The 17,595-nt window shown below is 41.0% G+C and overlaps 1 protein-coding gene across 10 annotated transcripts in view; it reads right to left on the bottom strand.

The window, feature by feature from the left end:
- The window catches only part of PECAM1 (platelet and endothelial cell adhesion molecule 1), a 32,933-nt gene extending 15,799 nt beyond the window's left edge, over positions 1-17,134 (bottom strand). For 5 of the 10 annotated variants that reach the window (XM_031060905.1, XM_031060904.1, XM_031060902.1 and 2 more), the window contains exons 1-13: positions 15,886-16,121; positions 15,717-15,743; positions 14,288-14,590; positions 13,288-13,587; positions 12,905-13,174; positions 12,314-12,574; positions 11,104-11,385; positions 8,955-9,236; positions 8,415-8,522; positions 7,493-7,520; positions 3,944-4,014; positions 3,230-3,286; positions 1,943-2,011 (exon numbers count right to left, since the gene is read on the bottom strand). In XM_031060905.1, the coding sequence (XP_030916765.1) occupies positions 1,943-2,011; positions 3,230-3,286; positions 3,944-4,014; positions 7,493-7,520; positions 8,415-8,522; positions 8,955-9,236; positions 11,104-11,385; positions 12,314-12,574; positions 12,905-13,174; positions 13,288-13,587; positions 14,288-14,590; positions 15,717-15,743; positions 15,886-15,919 (2,092 nt within the window). In that variant the 5' untranslated portion in view covers positions 15,920-16,121. Of the gene's footprint in view, positions 1-248; positions 399-1,942; positions 2,012-3,229; positions 3,287-3,943; positions 4,015-7,492; positions 7,521-8,414; positions 8,523-8,954; positions 9,237-11,103; positions 11,386-12,313; positions 12,575-12,904; positions 13,175-13,287; positions 13,588-14,287; positions 14,591-15,716; positions 15,744-15,885; positions 16,145-17,076 lie in introns of those variants that run through there. The other 5 variants (XM_031060907.1, XM_031060906.1, XM_031060903.1 and 2 more) reach the window with 4 other exon arrangements.
- Positions 17,135-17,595: the final 461 nt, after the last annotated feature.

The raw sequence follows: 17,595 nt of genomic DNA on the forward strand, positions 1-17,595 counted from the left end.
AGCAAGGTGATAATCTGAAAGTTCTGTTCCCTAGGAAGGGCTGGTCATACCCACACACAGACATGAAAGAATATTATGACTGGGAACAAAACCTTACAATAATATCAACGTAACAGAAGTATCAGCAGCAGCCCTGTGGCCAAATTCTCTCTCTGGGTGTACATGATTATTACAAGGGAATATTAAGAAACTTGGCTTTGCTTCTCTTTTCCCAAGAATAAATTTCCTCCTGTTTTCATTGTGATAGGCAGTGCAGAGCTCAAGAAATAACTTGGTTTCATACAAGTTCTTCTATTTAATTCTATTTAAGCAGCATCCTCAGGATGCTCTCAGGGAGGAACACATTAAATACTCTCAGTGCAGTTTCCATTTCCATAACCAAAGCACTCCACTGTGTCCTGGGGCAACAAAGGAAATCGATCAGGGAACTCTCCATAACTCTGTACACTCCAGCACAGTTCAGTCTTACAGAATCTATCAGTGTACTGTGTGCCATGCATAGGTCTGTAGCATGAGGCAGCACTCAATTAAAATAATCTGATCTCATTTACAAACCATGGTAAACATTATTCTGTGGTTTAATGGGGTTCTATCTACAGAGCATAGATACTATCTTATTACTTACTCTGATATACAGGAATAGTGTTATATATCAAGAATGGATGAAAATTATGTTTTTATAGGTGTTGATCTCGAATTTAATAGGGCTTCCAATTTAAATAATGCACTATGATATCTTACTGTTCTACACCATTGTAGAATTATGTGCACACCACCACTGTAGAATTGTAGAGCACACTCAGAAACAGTTGGAATAATTATTAGCCCTACTCTGAAGAGGAGTACAACAACTCTGGCCCTTCAGTGCAGAATTTAGCAGAAGTGGGTAAATAGCCTGCTTCAAACATGGGGAAGAGAGACTCTGTGATGAATGATAGCAGGAAGTGAAAACAAAAAGGGCAGGAGGACTGGCTGTTCCAGGAGGGCTTGGCTGCCAAGCTTGAAGAGCGAGCACTCTTGCCCAAACATTTGTGCTACCACCTAAACAATCATGTCTTTGGTCTCTGCAATAAGTGACTAGTCCTTCCTAACAGGAAGAAGGAAATTTATCCATTTCTTCCTCAGTCTGCTTCTCATTCAGCTGAAGCAAAGAAGCAAGAGCAGAGCATAAACTTCTCTTGCAGGGTTTATTCACTTTAACCCACTTGGAGCTCTTTGCAAATTTCTGAAAGGTTTAGCAGCTTTCAACACAAGGCCATAATGGCATGGGAGATGACACAGAATGATTGAAGTGGGCATTTGGGTGGGGAATAAATTTCCATGGCTATTTCTCCTTCAAGGTTACAGACATGTACCTCAGCCCCACGCTCTGAGGTCTGGTTACTGCAGGGAGGAGGACAAAGCTATGTGGGCACCAATATCCTCATTTCTCTGTTTAAGGTGCCACAAAATCCAGGATGATCTCCAGGCCTCTCCAGACTAAGAGACTAAATCAACACTGGTGTCCCTTCTCTACCACAAGTGAATTACAGCTTTGACTCTTGAACCAGTTGCTTTACAAAGGAGGAAATTCCACAGGTTTCTGTTCTCTCCATTATCTCACCCTGTGGCAACCTCAAGTTGCTCTCAGTGAATTTGGTCTCTTTAACATGGATATTTCACAGCAGGCTGCCTTCTGCTTAGAGCCACAGCTCCAGCTGGGAGCCTTGCTCCACACAGCCCTCCTGTAAATGGGAATGATCCCAGGGGAAGAGCTGCAGGAGCAGCAGCACAGGAGCTACAGCATCAGCCAGGTTTAGAAGCACTCCTGGCAGGAGACTGTCAGCACACAAAGCACAGCCCTGGCATCCCCAGATGCCAATACCAGGCCAGTGTCAGGGAGCAGCAACAGCACCAAAAGCTGCTCCCAGAAATAACCCATAGAGGCCGGAGAGTTTATTACCTCTGTGAGGATCAAGCGTGGAGACTTCAACTTCAGTGTAATCCACCTCAGCACTCTCAAGGTCAGGTCCTGCCCCAAAAATATCAAGAAGATGTTTCTTTGTAGGACTGCACACTTCATTTGAGCTGTGGGCCTGATCCTGCTGCCACTGAAATTAATGGACAAGTCCCAGGTAACTGTGATGGGTGCAGGACCAGGCCCTGCTGATGGCACATGGGAGTTACTCTGCTAAGTTCTAAGGCCAGCCCATTCCTGAGGGTCATCCCACTCCAAAGGGCAGAAGACCAACTAAAGGCAGATTTCTGAAACTGTGGGACATGCAAATCGTGCCTAAAACTGTTACTTGCAATGTAACGCCTTCAGAAGTGGCACAACACAAAATAGAGTAGGGAATTACCAGAGCTTCTCCCATATTCCTGCTCCAGCTGCTCTTCCCTTTCTCTCTCTGCCATTGCTTTCTTGTTTTCTGTGGTTGCTATGGCAGGACACTTCCCATTCTGCACTTTCCTCACATTTCAAGCCATCTTTATGTCTTTCATGGCCTCCCTCATCACCTCTCATTCTCCAAATTTCTGCTTTGCCAATTAGCCCATTTCAGCACTTTCCTCCACAGCTACCTCCAAACCTCACATAAAACATTTGGAATGGAACCCACTTTCCTCCTCAAAATGCTTCTGTGCCACAATACCCACAGCAAGCCTGGCAATGATCAGACATCTGACTTATAGGGCCAGTGGCTGACAGGAATTGGCTACCTGGGTCCAGCAGACACAAGAAACAGCTGTTGCTTTCTACTCTATTTTTAGAGTGTGGAAAGGATGGTTTTCTAACACATTTCTGTAAGAGCTGGAAGGAACCACAGCATTTATTCAGACTGAAATCCTGCAGAACTGATTTGGCAGATTATTTTATTCAGATATTCAGGTTATTTCTAGATTTATTTCTTAGATATTTAAAGATCCAGAGAAGTGAAGAAAGGACAGAGAAGTAAAAGAAGCAGAAATCTGTAGAAAATCTTGGTTTTTTGAACAAATCAGAATATTTGTTATATAGAACTTAGTATTTTGAGTATAAGTTGTATTTTTATACCACCCATCATTAGATGGCCTAGGATCCAGCACAGCTAATTACACTCCATAAGGCAATTGATAAAAGGGTCCTATTGGAGTCATTTTGGACACGGGGAAAAAAGGGATGGCCCTATCATTACCACCTCACTACTGCCATTAGAAAACATCAAGACTTTCAATTATAATTTAAAAATCTATTGTTTAGGTATGGAATTACCTTTACTCTCATCTGTTGATTTCATGTGGTTTTCATTATCTTCAATGTAACCTGATCCTAAAATATGAAAGCCAAAGTTGAGCTGACAAAGTATTTATCATAACCAGTGAAATAAATGAATTACACAGCTGCAATTCCTACTGTCATTATCTGTATTTCTATGTAACACATTCTACTTTTAGATTCCCACCTAAGATATTCAGGTGGGAAGAATGTGGTTTTTTAAATAATCAGATAACAAACACCCAAGGGGCAACTTTATCTACATCAGGTGCTCTAAACATCATGTCCACCTGTCATTGCCAAGTGCACTGAGGTCCTGCAATGAAAGGTGTCCAGGCAAGTTAACATCTCTATACTGTGGTCACATCACAGGGACATGTGCCACAGCTCAAATTTCCTCTCTGAAATAATTTTCTTGCAGCTATGTCAAAAGCAGAAAGTAATTTTCTTTTACCATGATTTCTCCATCTGTGATAGTGTCAATTGATTGCCTGGGAGAAGTGGCAGACTTATAAATCAATCTGTGTAAGACGTGCTCATAAAAACTGTACAAAGACAAAATGACAGAAGATACCTTGGACAATGTTATTGGTATCCCTCTTTATTCCCAAAACATTGGGCCTCATCCAAACAATAACTATGAAGTCCAGAACTTTAAATAGATGTTTAATTAAACCAATTTACTAACAGTCTCATAGCAAAATAACCTACCTGAATAGTAGTTTCCATCACTGGGTGGTCTTGTTAGTTTTTCACTTGTCAAGTTTGGAGCCAAGGCAGAACTGAAAAACAAACCAATAAAATTTGATGTAATTATCCAAAACCAGTCAATAAAACCAAGAACATGACTCTGTGCAAAGATCAGTCACTGTCTATGCTGACTACCACATATTCTTAACCACTGAAACGAATGAAAATTTTGCCTTTGCTTTAGGAGAAACACAAGGAAACCTTAAGGTCAAAAATGTTCCCTATTACGTTATTCTTCTTTATGACCTCTGTATTTTCAATTTTATTCCATATCTAAATGCATTCAGATACAGACCTGACATACTTGTATTTCACTTATCTGGGTTTTTTTTTCTATTTTTAGAGTATTTCCTCATCCTGTTGTTGTGTTAGCAGGCAGAACATGAAGCACAGCCATCTATTATCTGCAGGTGTGCACTGTAACAAGGTATATTCATGTGAAGCAAGGCTTACAGCCCTTTACACACAGAAATATTGCATGACTATCATAAAGCAGGTTTGGTTTAACCCCAGATGGCAGCTAAGCATCACACAGCCACTCGCTTACTGCCCTGCCCCAGAAGGATGGGGAGGAGGATTGGGAAAGGATAAACCCCATGGATTCAGATAAGAACAGTTTAATAATTCAAATAAAGTTAATAATAATAATAATAGTAATGAAAATGAGAGAGAGAGAGAGAGAGAGAGAGAGAGAAAGCCCAAGGAACACAAGGGATGCCCTGAGCAGCGAGCAGCACCTCCTGCAGTCCCAGGCTCAGAGTGGTTTTGCCGCTGGGGCTGTGCTGTGACAGTGACCAGCACCTGCTTTATTCAACCTTCAGTAACCCTGCATCAGAAAGGTCTTCCAAGAGGTGGGACCAGGCAGCTGCTTCATTTCCTCCATCTCCAAGGCTGCTACACTGAAAGCCTACCAGGATTCTTCTGGGTCCTTGAAGTACCCACTCCTGAGATAGTCTATGCCCATAGAACCTCTGGGCCAGTCCCCGTGGGGGCTTCTGATTCCCAGTCAGGCTGATTTCAGCCTCTAGCAGTCAGCTCTTGGAACCCCCTCCAGAAACACAAGTGAGTTCTGTCCCTTCACAGCCTGATAACATCAGGGTACACTGTGCACCCGTATCTGCTACAGCCTTATACTCCTGGGGGGCTGACGTGGTGGGCCACGTGATCCGCACAGTCCAGTGAACAAGGCCGTCCCTCTCTTCCACAGGGCTGGAGGCAGAGCCCCTCTAGTCTTGGTCATAGGTTTATGCAACTTGCTTCTTGTGAAAATGGAGTTGAATTCCTTTCCATAGGATCAGGAATAAGATCAGCCCTTCTGGTCTGTCTGAGGAACTGTCCACTGCAGATCGCAGTGGCAGCTTTCCTGGGATAACCCCCTCTTGCGATTGTTCTTCCTTGCAATTCACGTAGGCCTGAAGTAGAATTTCTAACCCACTTCCTCATGTTGTCTCTGTAGGCCTGAAGAAAAAGCCAGGGTCTCCCCTGGTGTGTGCCTTCAATATCCTCCCTTGACCAAACAACACTTTCTGTTACCAGCTGAGATTCCAGACTGTGCATGTGGGGAGTACAATCTAGATCCTCTTTTAGCTGCTCAACTGGTTTCTCCACAGCAGGGACAAGGGATTTTTCTGTGTACTGCTAGAGCTGGGGAGCCACGGCCTCCACCACTGGTGCCTGTTTGTGTCTCCAGACAGCACTGCCAGTGAGCTGGTGGACGATGATGGTGCACTCTGGTGTACACATTTCTGATACACGGTGTGTGCACATTAGGCTTCATCTGGATCTGTAAGTGACCATGTATTGTTTGGGTCATAATAAATTATCTGCCTCTAAGCATGGCTAGTTCCCTGCTGTACTGAGTACTGCTCTCCATTGTGGTTCACTTCCCTGGGTGAAACAGAACAGCTTCCTTGAAGAAATACCTTTCCTTGATATGAGCTGCTTCCAGAGGCTGAGGACTTGTGTTACTCTTCCAGTCACCTTGTCAATTCACACTTCCCTAGAAAATGATCACAGCTGCTTGGCTTCCCTACTCCCTAATTCCACACTACCAGCCCCATTATCCCAGCATCTGAGCATCCAGGTGATAACATGCTCACCTGGATGATGGCTGAAATCCTTTTGCATATCCTGCAGCTCACTCAGGGATAGTGATCAGGTGCCTCTTGTTCTGCCTCTTCCTCCTGTTCTTGTTATGACCCTGCTTTGTCCTTCTTTCCTAAACAAGCCATCTTTCCTGGGCATGTCTCATCCTTTTTCGAGGGGGAACTGCTACAGACAGGGGTTGGTCCTCTGGTTCAGCTGCATCACCCACCCCTGGGGTGAGTAATCACAGTGTCTGTGATTACTGGAGTTTGACTGCCCACTGTGCCTGTTGGGGGGGTTGGAGTAGCTGCAAATAATTTTTTGACCCTAAACAAGAGCTGAACCACATTCAGCCACTTGCTGGTTCCTACCAATAGGACCATGCCGGTTCCAACATCCCAAGTGTACTCAAAATTTTCCTAATTCTCAAATGCTCTGGTAATTAGGCTGGAGAAGAAATGGAGGCTGTGGGAAGATGTCTCTCCTCCATAGGCTTGTTGTCCGAGGAGTCGGGTAAAAGATGTAATTGTGAATAATTCCCAACAGGTGTCTCCCCACGCACAAGTGATGGCAGCGCTGAGACCCGACCAAGGTGAGTTAAAACAACACCCTGAGCCCTGCCCCCAAGGCAACAAACACAACAGGGGGCAGTAGTGCAAGCAAGGTATTGGAGAACTCAGCTCTGAGAGCAAACACATCAACACGGTGACCAGTAGCTATTAAACCAAAAGGAATGCTTGTAACAAACTTGTTTCAACATGCACTGGTCAGATCTGTTGTTAACTTCGAGTCCCATGTTGGGTGCCAAAAAGAGCTGTTGTGGTTTAACCCCAGCTGGTAACTAAGCACCCTCCCTCAGCCACCCCACCCCCAGTGGGACGAGGAGAAGATTGGAAAAAGGTAAAACCCAGGTAAGAACAGTTGAGATAAGAACAGTTTAATGATTGAAATAAAGTAAAATATAATAATAATAAAAATAATAATAGTAATAATAATAGTAGTAATAATAATAATAGAAGGAGAGAGAGAGAGAGGAGTAAAACTCAGGAAAAACAAGTGATGCTCAGTACAATTGCTCAGCACCTGCTGACTGATGCCCAGCCCAGCCCTGAGCACTGACCCAGTGCCTCCCAGACAATTTCCCCCCAGTTTCTCTACTGGCAATGACACTCTGTGGTGTGGAAGATCCCTTTGACAGTTTGGGTCAACTGTCCAGGCCACCATCCTGCCTGGCTTCTTCTGCTCCTGCTCACCAGCAGAGCATGGGAAACTGAAAAGTCCTTGACTTAGTGTAAGCACTACTTAACTAAACAGCAGTGTTATCAACATCATTCTCACACTAAATGCAAAACATAGCACTGTACCAGCTACTAAGAAGAAAATTAACTCTATCCCAGCTGAAACCCAGACAGGGAGGCATCTTACCCAGACATCTCCATGGATGGTCCTTTAGCTTGACAGAGAAAAACAAAACTTCTATTAATAGGTTGTATAAGCAAAGAGTTTAAAAGTAAAAATTAAAACCAAAAATATACTGATTGTCTACTCCTGTCAGAGCAGTTTCTCTTGGCTATCACAAAATTAATTACTTCACGTGTTGTTTACCTTATTAATTATTATATTTATTATATTAATTACCTAACATCTTGTTTATCTCCCACATCCCTTAAATCTCTCTTTCACAGAGAACCGTAGATCCCAAACCCCAGATTTTAACCTAGCCAATTTAAACAACCTGAGACACTGAAATTCTCCAGATTTTCCCAAATAATTTGCTATGTATAGGGTATCACAGGATAAATCAGATTTACTTATTTTCTGAAATAACAAGACCTAAAAAAAATACCTTAACGATAAAAGACAAATTCCTCAATGAAATTGTATTACAGAGTGGAAGAAAAACACCTAATCCCATAAACTAATAATCTAAGTTTGCTTCATTAGGACTAGAGAGGTAGCTCAATTACACCTGAGTTGGGACCTCAAATCAAATTTTTATAGCTCTGTAGGGGATCAGAAACCTCCTCAGGCCTTGTCTGCCTCTACATTGCCTGAAACTGAATTTCAGACCTAGGACTGCATGGGAACAGTGTAATTCTGGCCTATTTTATAACCTTTGCTTCCCTAGGGCCTGCCCAGCACCATTAGTTCCATGTTTTGCCCAATATGCTTGGAAAGCTTCGGCACATTTGCAGCCTAATTTGAGTCACCTAGAGTTTCTAAGTAGATTCTTTTAATTGTGTTTTGTCATCTCTGAAGCCTCACCCCCACAAGCCTTTGCTGCTGAGACAAATGCAAGTTTAACTGTGATACATTTGTCCCAAAACAAAGAGAGGGGGGACATTACCCTTTTTCTTCTTACGCAAAAACCACCATAAAGCGACTGCTCCTGCTCCTGCCATGGCTGTCAGGACAAATGCAGCAATGACTCCTTTCTGCCAAGCTGCTAAGATGACTGCAAATAAGAAAAACATGTTTAAGAGAGTAGTTAGTGACAGGTCAACACTACCAAATTCTGTAGTTCCTGACCTCTCATTTTACTACACATCATCCTTCTTACACACTGGGGAAGATCTTGGAAGAGACTTGTGTGCCAAGTTCTCTAGTGAGCCTCTCCTTTGTGACCAAAAGCTCAAACTTGTGATCAACAGCTTGGTTTTAGTTTGCATCTTGCTCCTTTGGCTTTTGGGCACCCCCTTAATTTTTCTATGTAAGCTGGACAATCTCTGTTTATAAAGACATTTCTCTGTTTAACTTCTGGAACAAAAACCACCAGTAAGGTGGCATTAACCACTCCAGTAAGGGAGTTACACTGAGGAACATCTCAAATCAGATGGCCTCACCTGTAAAGGTGACTGAATTGGCAGCTTATCATTAATGAGCTCACCACTGATGGTTATTGGATGGCTCCTCACGTCCACACTGGCTCGGTTTGAAGCCATGCAATAATAGGTCCCTGTGTCCTTCCTCTTCATTGTTTTCTTGTGCCATATGGTTCTGTCTGAATATTCCCTTACTTCATGTAGAAGAACTTCATGATCAGTTTTTTTAAAAAACTTGAAGTCAATTGGCCAAGATCCTTCATTCACAGAGCAGAGGAAAGTAGTATCACTGCCAACTTCTACTTCTCCATACGGAACACTGCCCAAACTGGCACCCCTGATTGGTACTACAGAGGAAGGCACAAAGAAAACAAATATTAGCACTATTAGAAATAACTTTGATGACAAAATATTGTATTGTAGAAATGCTTGCTTTAATGCTTAGTTAAACAGAGACTGAATGCACAGTATTAATCTTTCTGAACAGTCTCTGCCAGACAGGATCCTCTAGTAAATATTTTTATAGACCCAGAAATAGAGAGGGCATGATAAAGAAACAAAGCAGACACAGGAAAAAATTACATCCATTCCAGAGAGGTCAGTCAGTCTCTTTCCTTAAAATCCTTTGGATGCCCCTCTGGCCCCAGCCTACAAATTATTTAGTTTCCAGAAATAATACACTCAGCAGTTCCATTGTTTAAATAATTATGGTGCAATTTATGTAGTTCTGCTTTCATAGTTACGTAGAGTTATGCTGGTTTATGCTAACTCTGTGGTAAGTGTGCTCTTGTAACATTTAATGTACAATAGAAGGTGTCAGGAGATAACAGACCAAATTCTCTAAAAGCATAAGCAAATCCCAAATTTCAATGGCTACAGAATACAGCAAACACAAGGAAAGAAGTTAGTTTGCATTTGAAGAAGTTGTAAGAATATGCATAACCAAACCATAGTTTTTAAGTCTGCTGGTTTACAAATGAACCATATTAGCATACACAGAACAAGCCTAGGAGCAGATGAGCTTCAGCCTTCGTAATTACAGGGGGAGAAAATGGACACACGTTTTGTGATTCAAGACATGTAGAATGTCAGCAGCTTTGCAAAATGTTTGGGATATGAAGCGTGTTTTGCTAAAATTCCCAAAGAAAAATACTCTGGAAGTATTATAAATGTGTTTGGGGAAGAGCTATGGATAACACAAGGCAGATATAAAGAAGGAATCATTAAGGCAACACTGGTACATAAGCAGAGGAAGGAAACCAGATTTGACATGAAAAGATGGTGGTCATGGAAGCTGTATTTGTATTAGGAAGTGGATTTAGATATAAGACATGGGTTACTATGACTGAGCCCCTGACAGAGAGAATTGCTCTGGAAAACATAAGTCCTTTTCCAGATCTGGTACAGACAGAAAGGACAGAATACAGAGAATTTGAAGTCACCCCCTCACCAGTGATGGACTGTGGGAGACTGGCTAACAAGGCTTCAAACAACGACCTTCTCTTGAGAACTTGTAAACATTGTCACAATATATCCCAAACCACAGCTCTGACACCTGGGATATACCAGTTCCAGCAAAGAAATACCCACTTGTTAATGGACTGAAATGATGCTTTGTGTTTGTTTATTTGTACCTTGTTATTTCAAAATACCTTGACTTTAAATCTCCCTAGATAAAACTCTTCAGAATTTTATCATTCAGCTTCTCTCCGCTGTAAGTAAACAGTGGAACTGATGAATTTAAGGTGAGTCCTAAGGTGCTGTAGTCTGGGTGAATGCAAACACTGTATTAAAAAGCCCAGTTTGGGAGCTCAGCAAGTGGAGAGTGTGCAATAATCCAACTGACTCAAAAGAAATGCAACAATTCTGCATTTATCTGTTCCAGTCATACGTAACTCAGTCAAAACTCGGAAAACAGCCTATTAATCACAAGTTTATCTTATTATGACCAACACAATTTGGGTTTAAACCAGAATGCAAAGCTGAATACTCCTTGGTAGAGAGAAATTAGCTCTTCTTTTTCAAAGATCAAGAATTGACTTCTGCTCTGGTCCTGGACTACTGTGCTGTGATAGGCAAATATTTTAACTCAAGTGAGCAAGAACTTGCAAACATTTCATACACATTTTTCTTAGTCCACCACTTGCTGCTATAGTTTCAAAAATCTAAATATCACATTAGACAAGAAGAAGGAGAAGAATTAAACAGACTTACCTATCACTGTGACATTTAGAATATTGCTAGTTTTCACACCACTGGAGTGATTGTTTCTAGCATCACATTTGTACCCTCCATTGTCATTTAGTCCAATATCTTCATCCAAGAATGTAGCATATGTGTCATTAGTTACATTTTTCTTAATTTCATCCCCTTTGTAGAATGTGAATGTTATTGGTGGTGTTCCCATCACTGAATGACAGATTAATTGTAGAGGCTTCCCTAATACCACCTCTGGTGAGCCACTGACAACAGAAAGAGTTGGCTTGGAGACTGGAGCTAAAAGGTGAATAGAAAAATTGTTGCAAATTACACTGCATAAGGCCAAAAGACACAATATTATTTTGTATAAAACATAAATATACAATATTTAGCTAGTTTGCAGACACAGTCTACATTGAGAAGCTCTTCCTCATCGATAGAATGGAAATGGGGGGATTTGAACAAATCAATAGCAAAGATAATAGAACATTTGTGATTTTGAATAAAGCAGCATACAGGGACAATATGAAGCAAAACAAGGAAAGGCTCAGTGACACAGCTGTGGATCATCCAAACTCCAAAAGTAGCTCTGACCCAAGGAACAAGTCTGCTCTGTGTATCACCTGAGAGAGATTGCACAGCTCCTCCTCAGGAGGAGCACAGTGAACAATCCAGTTCATGCCTTGGACAGACTGGAGCACCACTGTGCCAGTCCATGAGAGGGAAGAGCACTGGAGTATTCATAGCTGGTGAGCTGGGGAGGGGGCTGTCCTTAATAAACCCTTGGCTTTTCTAGAGTAGAGCCAACCAGATGACCTCTGGCTCTCCTGGCTTTCTGCCTGGAGGGGCAGGGGCAGTGATTCAAGGCAGGCACTGACAGAGCTTCAGATCAAAGTGAAAGTTTTGCAGAACATTCCTGGCTCCTGCAAATGGTAGTGAATGAGAGTTTATCTGGTCCCTAGCAGAACCTAGGGACCAGCAGGAAGCCATTCCAACACCCTTCTCTGAGAGCCAGCCCTGGAAAGTATGACTTGATGATATCACAATACACCAAATCCTCTGCAGCTAAAGCACATCCCACAGAAATTGATGTTATAAGAACTAACAGACACCCTGCTAGTTCACGGACTGGAGACTGATTCTGTAAACAGATGTCCTTATTTAAAAGTTTCTGGTTTAGATCCTTCCCCCACCCTGGTGGTTCTAAGCCTCTGTGTCAACTCACCATAAACACTTATCCTTACAGGTTTGCTCTCCTTGACTATTCCTTTTACTTCAGCTTTGCAGGTGTAAGATCCAGTGTCATTCACATTAACTTTAATTGCTAAGATTCTAGATTTTTTCAACAGGATGTCTCCACTGGAACTTTTCCGTAGGATAGAGAAGTTGGCTCTCCGTAAACCATTAATGCTGCAGTTCAAAATTAAATCTTTATTTTCATCCAACTGAGTCATAGAAGCAGATAGTGTTGGCTTGGGAAATAATTCTGCAAGATAAAAAGAGAGCTGATTCATTCAAAATGAGCCTGGAAGAATATGACTACTTATCTCAAAGTATAAAGAATGAAGGACATACTGATAGTTTATAATTTGGGGAATTAGAAACTTAGCATTTGCTTGAAACCACTTTTCACAGGTTTTTTGAGGATGTTATTTTAGTTGGGAAGTATAGGGCAAAAATCAGAAACTAAAATCTAACAAGCCTTTAACTTACAGAAAATTTACACTTGGATCTGGAGGTTACACTTGGATCCTGAGTTCTGCCAAATTTAAATACTAATACTTTGAGTAAAATCTAAGATGAACAGAGGTTTTACCTGACACAAAGACATTCAGTTTGGTGGTTTTAGACACTGCTCCTTGCTCCACCTTACACAGGTATTCACCACTGTCCTCTTGAGTAGCTAATGTAGAGTATTTCAGAAATTTCTTATCTCGTACACTGTTCAGTATTGTTCTGTTTTTCTGGAAGATGATTTCAATGCCACGCATTTCAGCTGCCACAGTTGAGCACTCAAATTCTATTATGTCTCCTTCTGTAAAGTTATTGGAGGGCGTGGTGATCAGAGTGGGCTTTCTAAATGGTTCTGCAAGAGAATAGATGTAAACATACAGATAGATTGATATACATGTAAATATGTGACCTAATTTTATCTATGGCTAGCAAAGAAATGTAAAAAGAAAAGTTAAAACATTTTACCCTTGACTGTAACAAGTGTTTTGTTGCTGTGTTGGGAGCTTTCCCATCCAGATTTTACTTGTCTCTTGCCAAAGCAATCAAATTGTAAAATATTATCTCCTGCTTCAACATAATATTCCATTTCAGAAAAATTTTGGTTTTGTTCAGCTACACGTTTTTCTATAGGCTCTGAATTTGTCTTTGTCTTCCGGAAAAAGAACTCTAAAGGAGGTACTTCTTCTGGCAGCTCACAACGTAATTTCACAATTTCACCCTCTGAAACTTCTTTTTTGTCAGCAGTCAGGATTGGCTTGGTCATTCCTTACAACAGAAAACAAAGAAAAGAAACAGAACTTTGCATAATCCTGAAATAAACAGTACCTCTGATGACTGTGGGAATGATTTATACAGATTAACAGATGCAAATAGTTTCCAAGAACCAAAAGATGGCCCCATAACTACTCAGTGCTGACAAATTCTGTCCAAGATGCTTTTCCAAGGGGAAAATGTCACCTCCAGTAAAGAACACATCTAGAGAGTGTATGGATGGAGGTGGCCTCTGTTCTCATAAGAGATGAAAAACAAGACTGAGACAACATTGTCTGCAAAAGGGGCCCATGGTTGATGCTGGCTTTGGTGCTGGCTCTCACACCCTGAGCATCTCTGTAGGTCATTTCCAGCATTTCCAGGAATCTGCCCACCCCTCATCATGGTTATTGGGGTGGGCACAACTTTCACAAATAATTCTTTCTCTAGCCTAGGGAACAGAGGCTCAGGATAGTGGGGATGGTGGCACAGACTGTGTTCCTGACTAGCACTGATCTGGCCTGGAGCCTTGGGGTCCTGAGCTCATTTCTGTGCCTTAACATGGGGGATTAGTACCAAACTCTCATCAAGTACTGTGATGTCAAGGATAAAACACGCTTTGCAAGGTACCTTGTTTAAGCACTGACTATTATTCCTTCCCTGTAAGGTTGTTCTCTCTCTGTATCTTATCTGCCATGTCTGACAGAACACTCACCTGCAACCCAAACATAGATGGGCTTACTGATAACCAGCTTGTCACCTGCTTTCACCCTACATTCATAGTCTCCTGTATCTGCAGACTTGGCCACAGGTATTTCATACCGTGCATCTTCTTTGTCTGATATGGCCATAAACACAAGCTTCCCATCCTTAAAAAATGTGAAATTGTGCTTCAGCTGGAAATCAGTATTTTTGCTAATATCAGCATGGCAGATGATTGACATTGGAGCTCCATTCTTCACTTTGTCAGATGGTTCAACCTTGATTTTAACTCCGTTGAAAGTAAAAACTTGATAGACTATAAAAAAAAATTATTTTTATTTTAAATTAGTCCAATACAACACAGTTATCTCAGGCTGCCACATTTAATTACAAAAATTAATTTTTAAATTTACATTTCATTTGATAGAAATATTGTCATTTAAATTGATACGTGCTTTTAGAAATAAAGCTCATGGTATTATTTATATAAGTATGTATATGTGTATAGAAATGTGTGTGCATGGAAATATATTCTGGTTTTATAACCCCAGCAAGAAAATGAATTAGAAAAAGAATTTGTAGCTTAAATGTTACAACTGTTAGGCTCCTGGTATAATTGATATTTATGTTCTCACATCTCGAGGAACAAGTATAGAGAAAGATGTATTAGTTCATTCATTTTCTCTTCCTTTAGAACTTACACTTCTGAGCTATGTCCATTTTGGTCAGGATTTGTATTAGAAATTGCTATTCAAATAGAAAAACTTCCCTGCATCTAAAGAAGTCCCTTCTCCTGCACACTTCCCAGCTATTTATAATGAGTCCTTGCTAGAGAGAGTCTGGGCCATAAAATCAGTGAAAAGCTGTGAATTTCTTTGCATGTGAATAAACCACATGACAGCAAGGAGCAAACATTTCTCCCAGGTGATGGAAAAAAGGAAGCATGCAGAATGTACGTGCTGGGAGCCAGCAGGATGATAAGATAAAAAGTAAATATGTTCCTTTCAGAACACATTTTCTGAACTCTGCTCAGACATGATCAATTCTTTTGCAAGACCAGGAGACAGTGCCCTTAACTTATATTCTATAATTGTATCCTTCCTTCTTCCTTGTGGGCATGAGAGGGATTCTTACATATCAAAACAAAATGCTAATTTTCTCTGCCACTTCTTTTATGGCTCAGTAAAGCAAATTACTTTAGAAAAGATTTCACCTTATTAAGGTATAAGTAGCACATCTCTGATTTAAACACTATACCAAGAAACACCACCAAGTAAGCCCTTTTTTTTTCATATAGCCAAATTTCATACTGAGCTATTGTACAGCAAATCCAAATAAACTCTGTTATAGATGCATACCAACCGAGGAATTAGTTAAATTAGTTATATTAAATTTCTACATAAAAACCCCCAACAAAATAACGAAAATCTACCATTCCCTACCTTTCCCCTGAGCGTAAAGTTCTGAACCTGGGAAAAAAAAAGAGAAGAAATGTTATTTTCAAAGCTTATAGATTGAGACACAGTGATGCAAAACTGTAAAAAGCCTCAACCAACCCCAGACAAAGCAGCAACACATGTACCCACCCAGAGATTCGGTTATCAAACTTACATTGCAAGAAAATCACCAGAAGAGCAAGATACATCTCGTTCCTGAAGAGCAGACACTTTAATTCCAAAATAAAACAATATTCATTATCAGAGGTGATGCCTCCAGGTACCAAAACCACGTTATGCTTTTTTCCCTTGTTGTTTTATGGAAACAGATAAAAATTTGCCATTAAAATTTGTACGTTTTCCCAGATCTTCAGCAGAAACTGCCTGGATCAAGTAATCGTTCCCATTACTGGAAACTGGAAATGGCAAACAATGAGAATGTATCTGCTGCTCCCAGGCAGATTACTGGTCAGGAAGTGACTGGACTTTTCCTGAGGGCGCTACCAAATGCATTTGCTTTGTTTAATTTCTTAAGGTGTATTAAAAAAACAAGAAGTTCCAATGACATTATCCTGCAGTTCCTGTCAATATGGGTATTTTTAAGTCACGATTAACCATTTAGGAACAGAAATTACCTTTGCTACTTGACCTCAGCAGATACTTGAGCAAATACTTCCCTTCATCCTAACAGAAGACTCTTTCAGAGAATAGATGTACATAATTACTCATTTTCCCCCTTTACCTCCATTTCTAGGTCTTCCATTTTTGCTGTGGCAAAGAACACCTTTACTGTAGTTTACACAATAAATTCAAATTATCTCAAAAAGCAGAGGTACTGTTGTGTGAGACTAGGATACTGACAGGTGGATCTCTCATACTACCATCATATATCAAAAACCTGATTCTGCACCAGATTTTATTTTATGCAGTTAGGACAGCACAAAGGACACACAATCACAAACCCTAAACCCCTCAGGAAAGAATTGGATGCAGTTCCAAGTCTCAGCAGAAATCTGCAGCAGCACTGGCACAATGTGAAACAGAGAATGCTTCTCCATTTCCAGGATATTCCTCTTAGTATATCAGCCTACTTTTAAGTCAGACTAAGCCATTCCCTCCAGCCCTGATACTGACTGAAGCCTACAGGCTGGACAAAGTGAGTTTAAACCAAGCCCTGCGGAAAGTTTCTCACATTGTGTGACCCAGAACTCCCCAAAATGTGATTTAGTTATTCTTGAAAACTGAGTGCTCAGCTCTTAATCTCTTTGTTCTTCCCCCTGTGGACAGAGCCAATGCTTTCCTTTAATTCCAGCAACATTTCCCAGGCTTGTTAAAACACTGCATAAAACAATACAAAATTACAAACCACAGAAGTCCATAAATGAGACAGACAGTTCTCATAAGCTTCACTGTTCATATGAAATCCCTTTCTTTCCTCCTGGGTTGAATGAAAGCTGTAGTTTTCCCCCCAAACCACTATTTTAAAGCTTTAAGTCTACGTCAATGATGGTATTACCCACATCAGCGTGGAATTTTACAAAAGGAAACAGAAGGAAAACACTCATCTATTTAACAATGTATGGGCTGCAAGAACCTCTGGCTGTTTTACAGAATGGCACAATAGTCACAGCAATTAAGACTGAGCTGGTAACCAGCACTGGTGTTTGTCCTGCTTAGTCCAGGCTGTTTGAAACAACCACCAACAAAAGCCTGGTGGCTTGGCCAGCTGCCAACCACGGTCCCCAGAGACAGGTAAAGGAAAAGAGTAGGAGGACACGTGGCAGGTGGAGAACAAAGGTAAATCAACTTTTGCTATTGGTAACAAAAAAATAGGAAGGAAGGAGATTTTCCCCTTCCCCTTTTCCCCAAAGAAGAATTCAGCAGG

The sequence above is a fragment of the Geospiza fortis genome, unplaced genomic scaffold (genome assembly GCF_000277835.1).
Source record: "Geospiza fortis unplaced genomic scaffold, GeoFor_1.0 scaffold221, whole genome shotgun sequence".
Lineage (NCBI taxonomy): Eukaryota > Metazoa > Chordata > Aves > Passeriformes > Thraupidae > Geospiza > Geospiza fortis.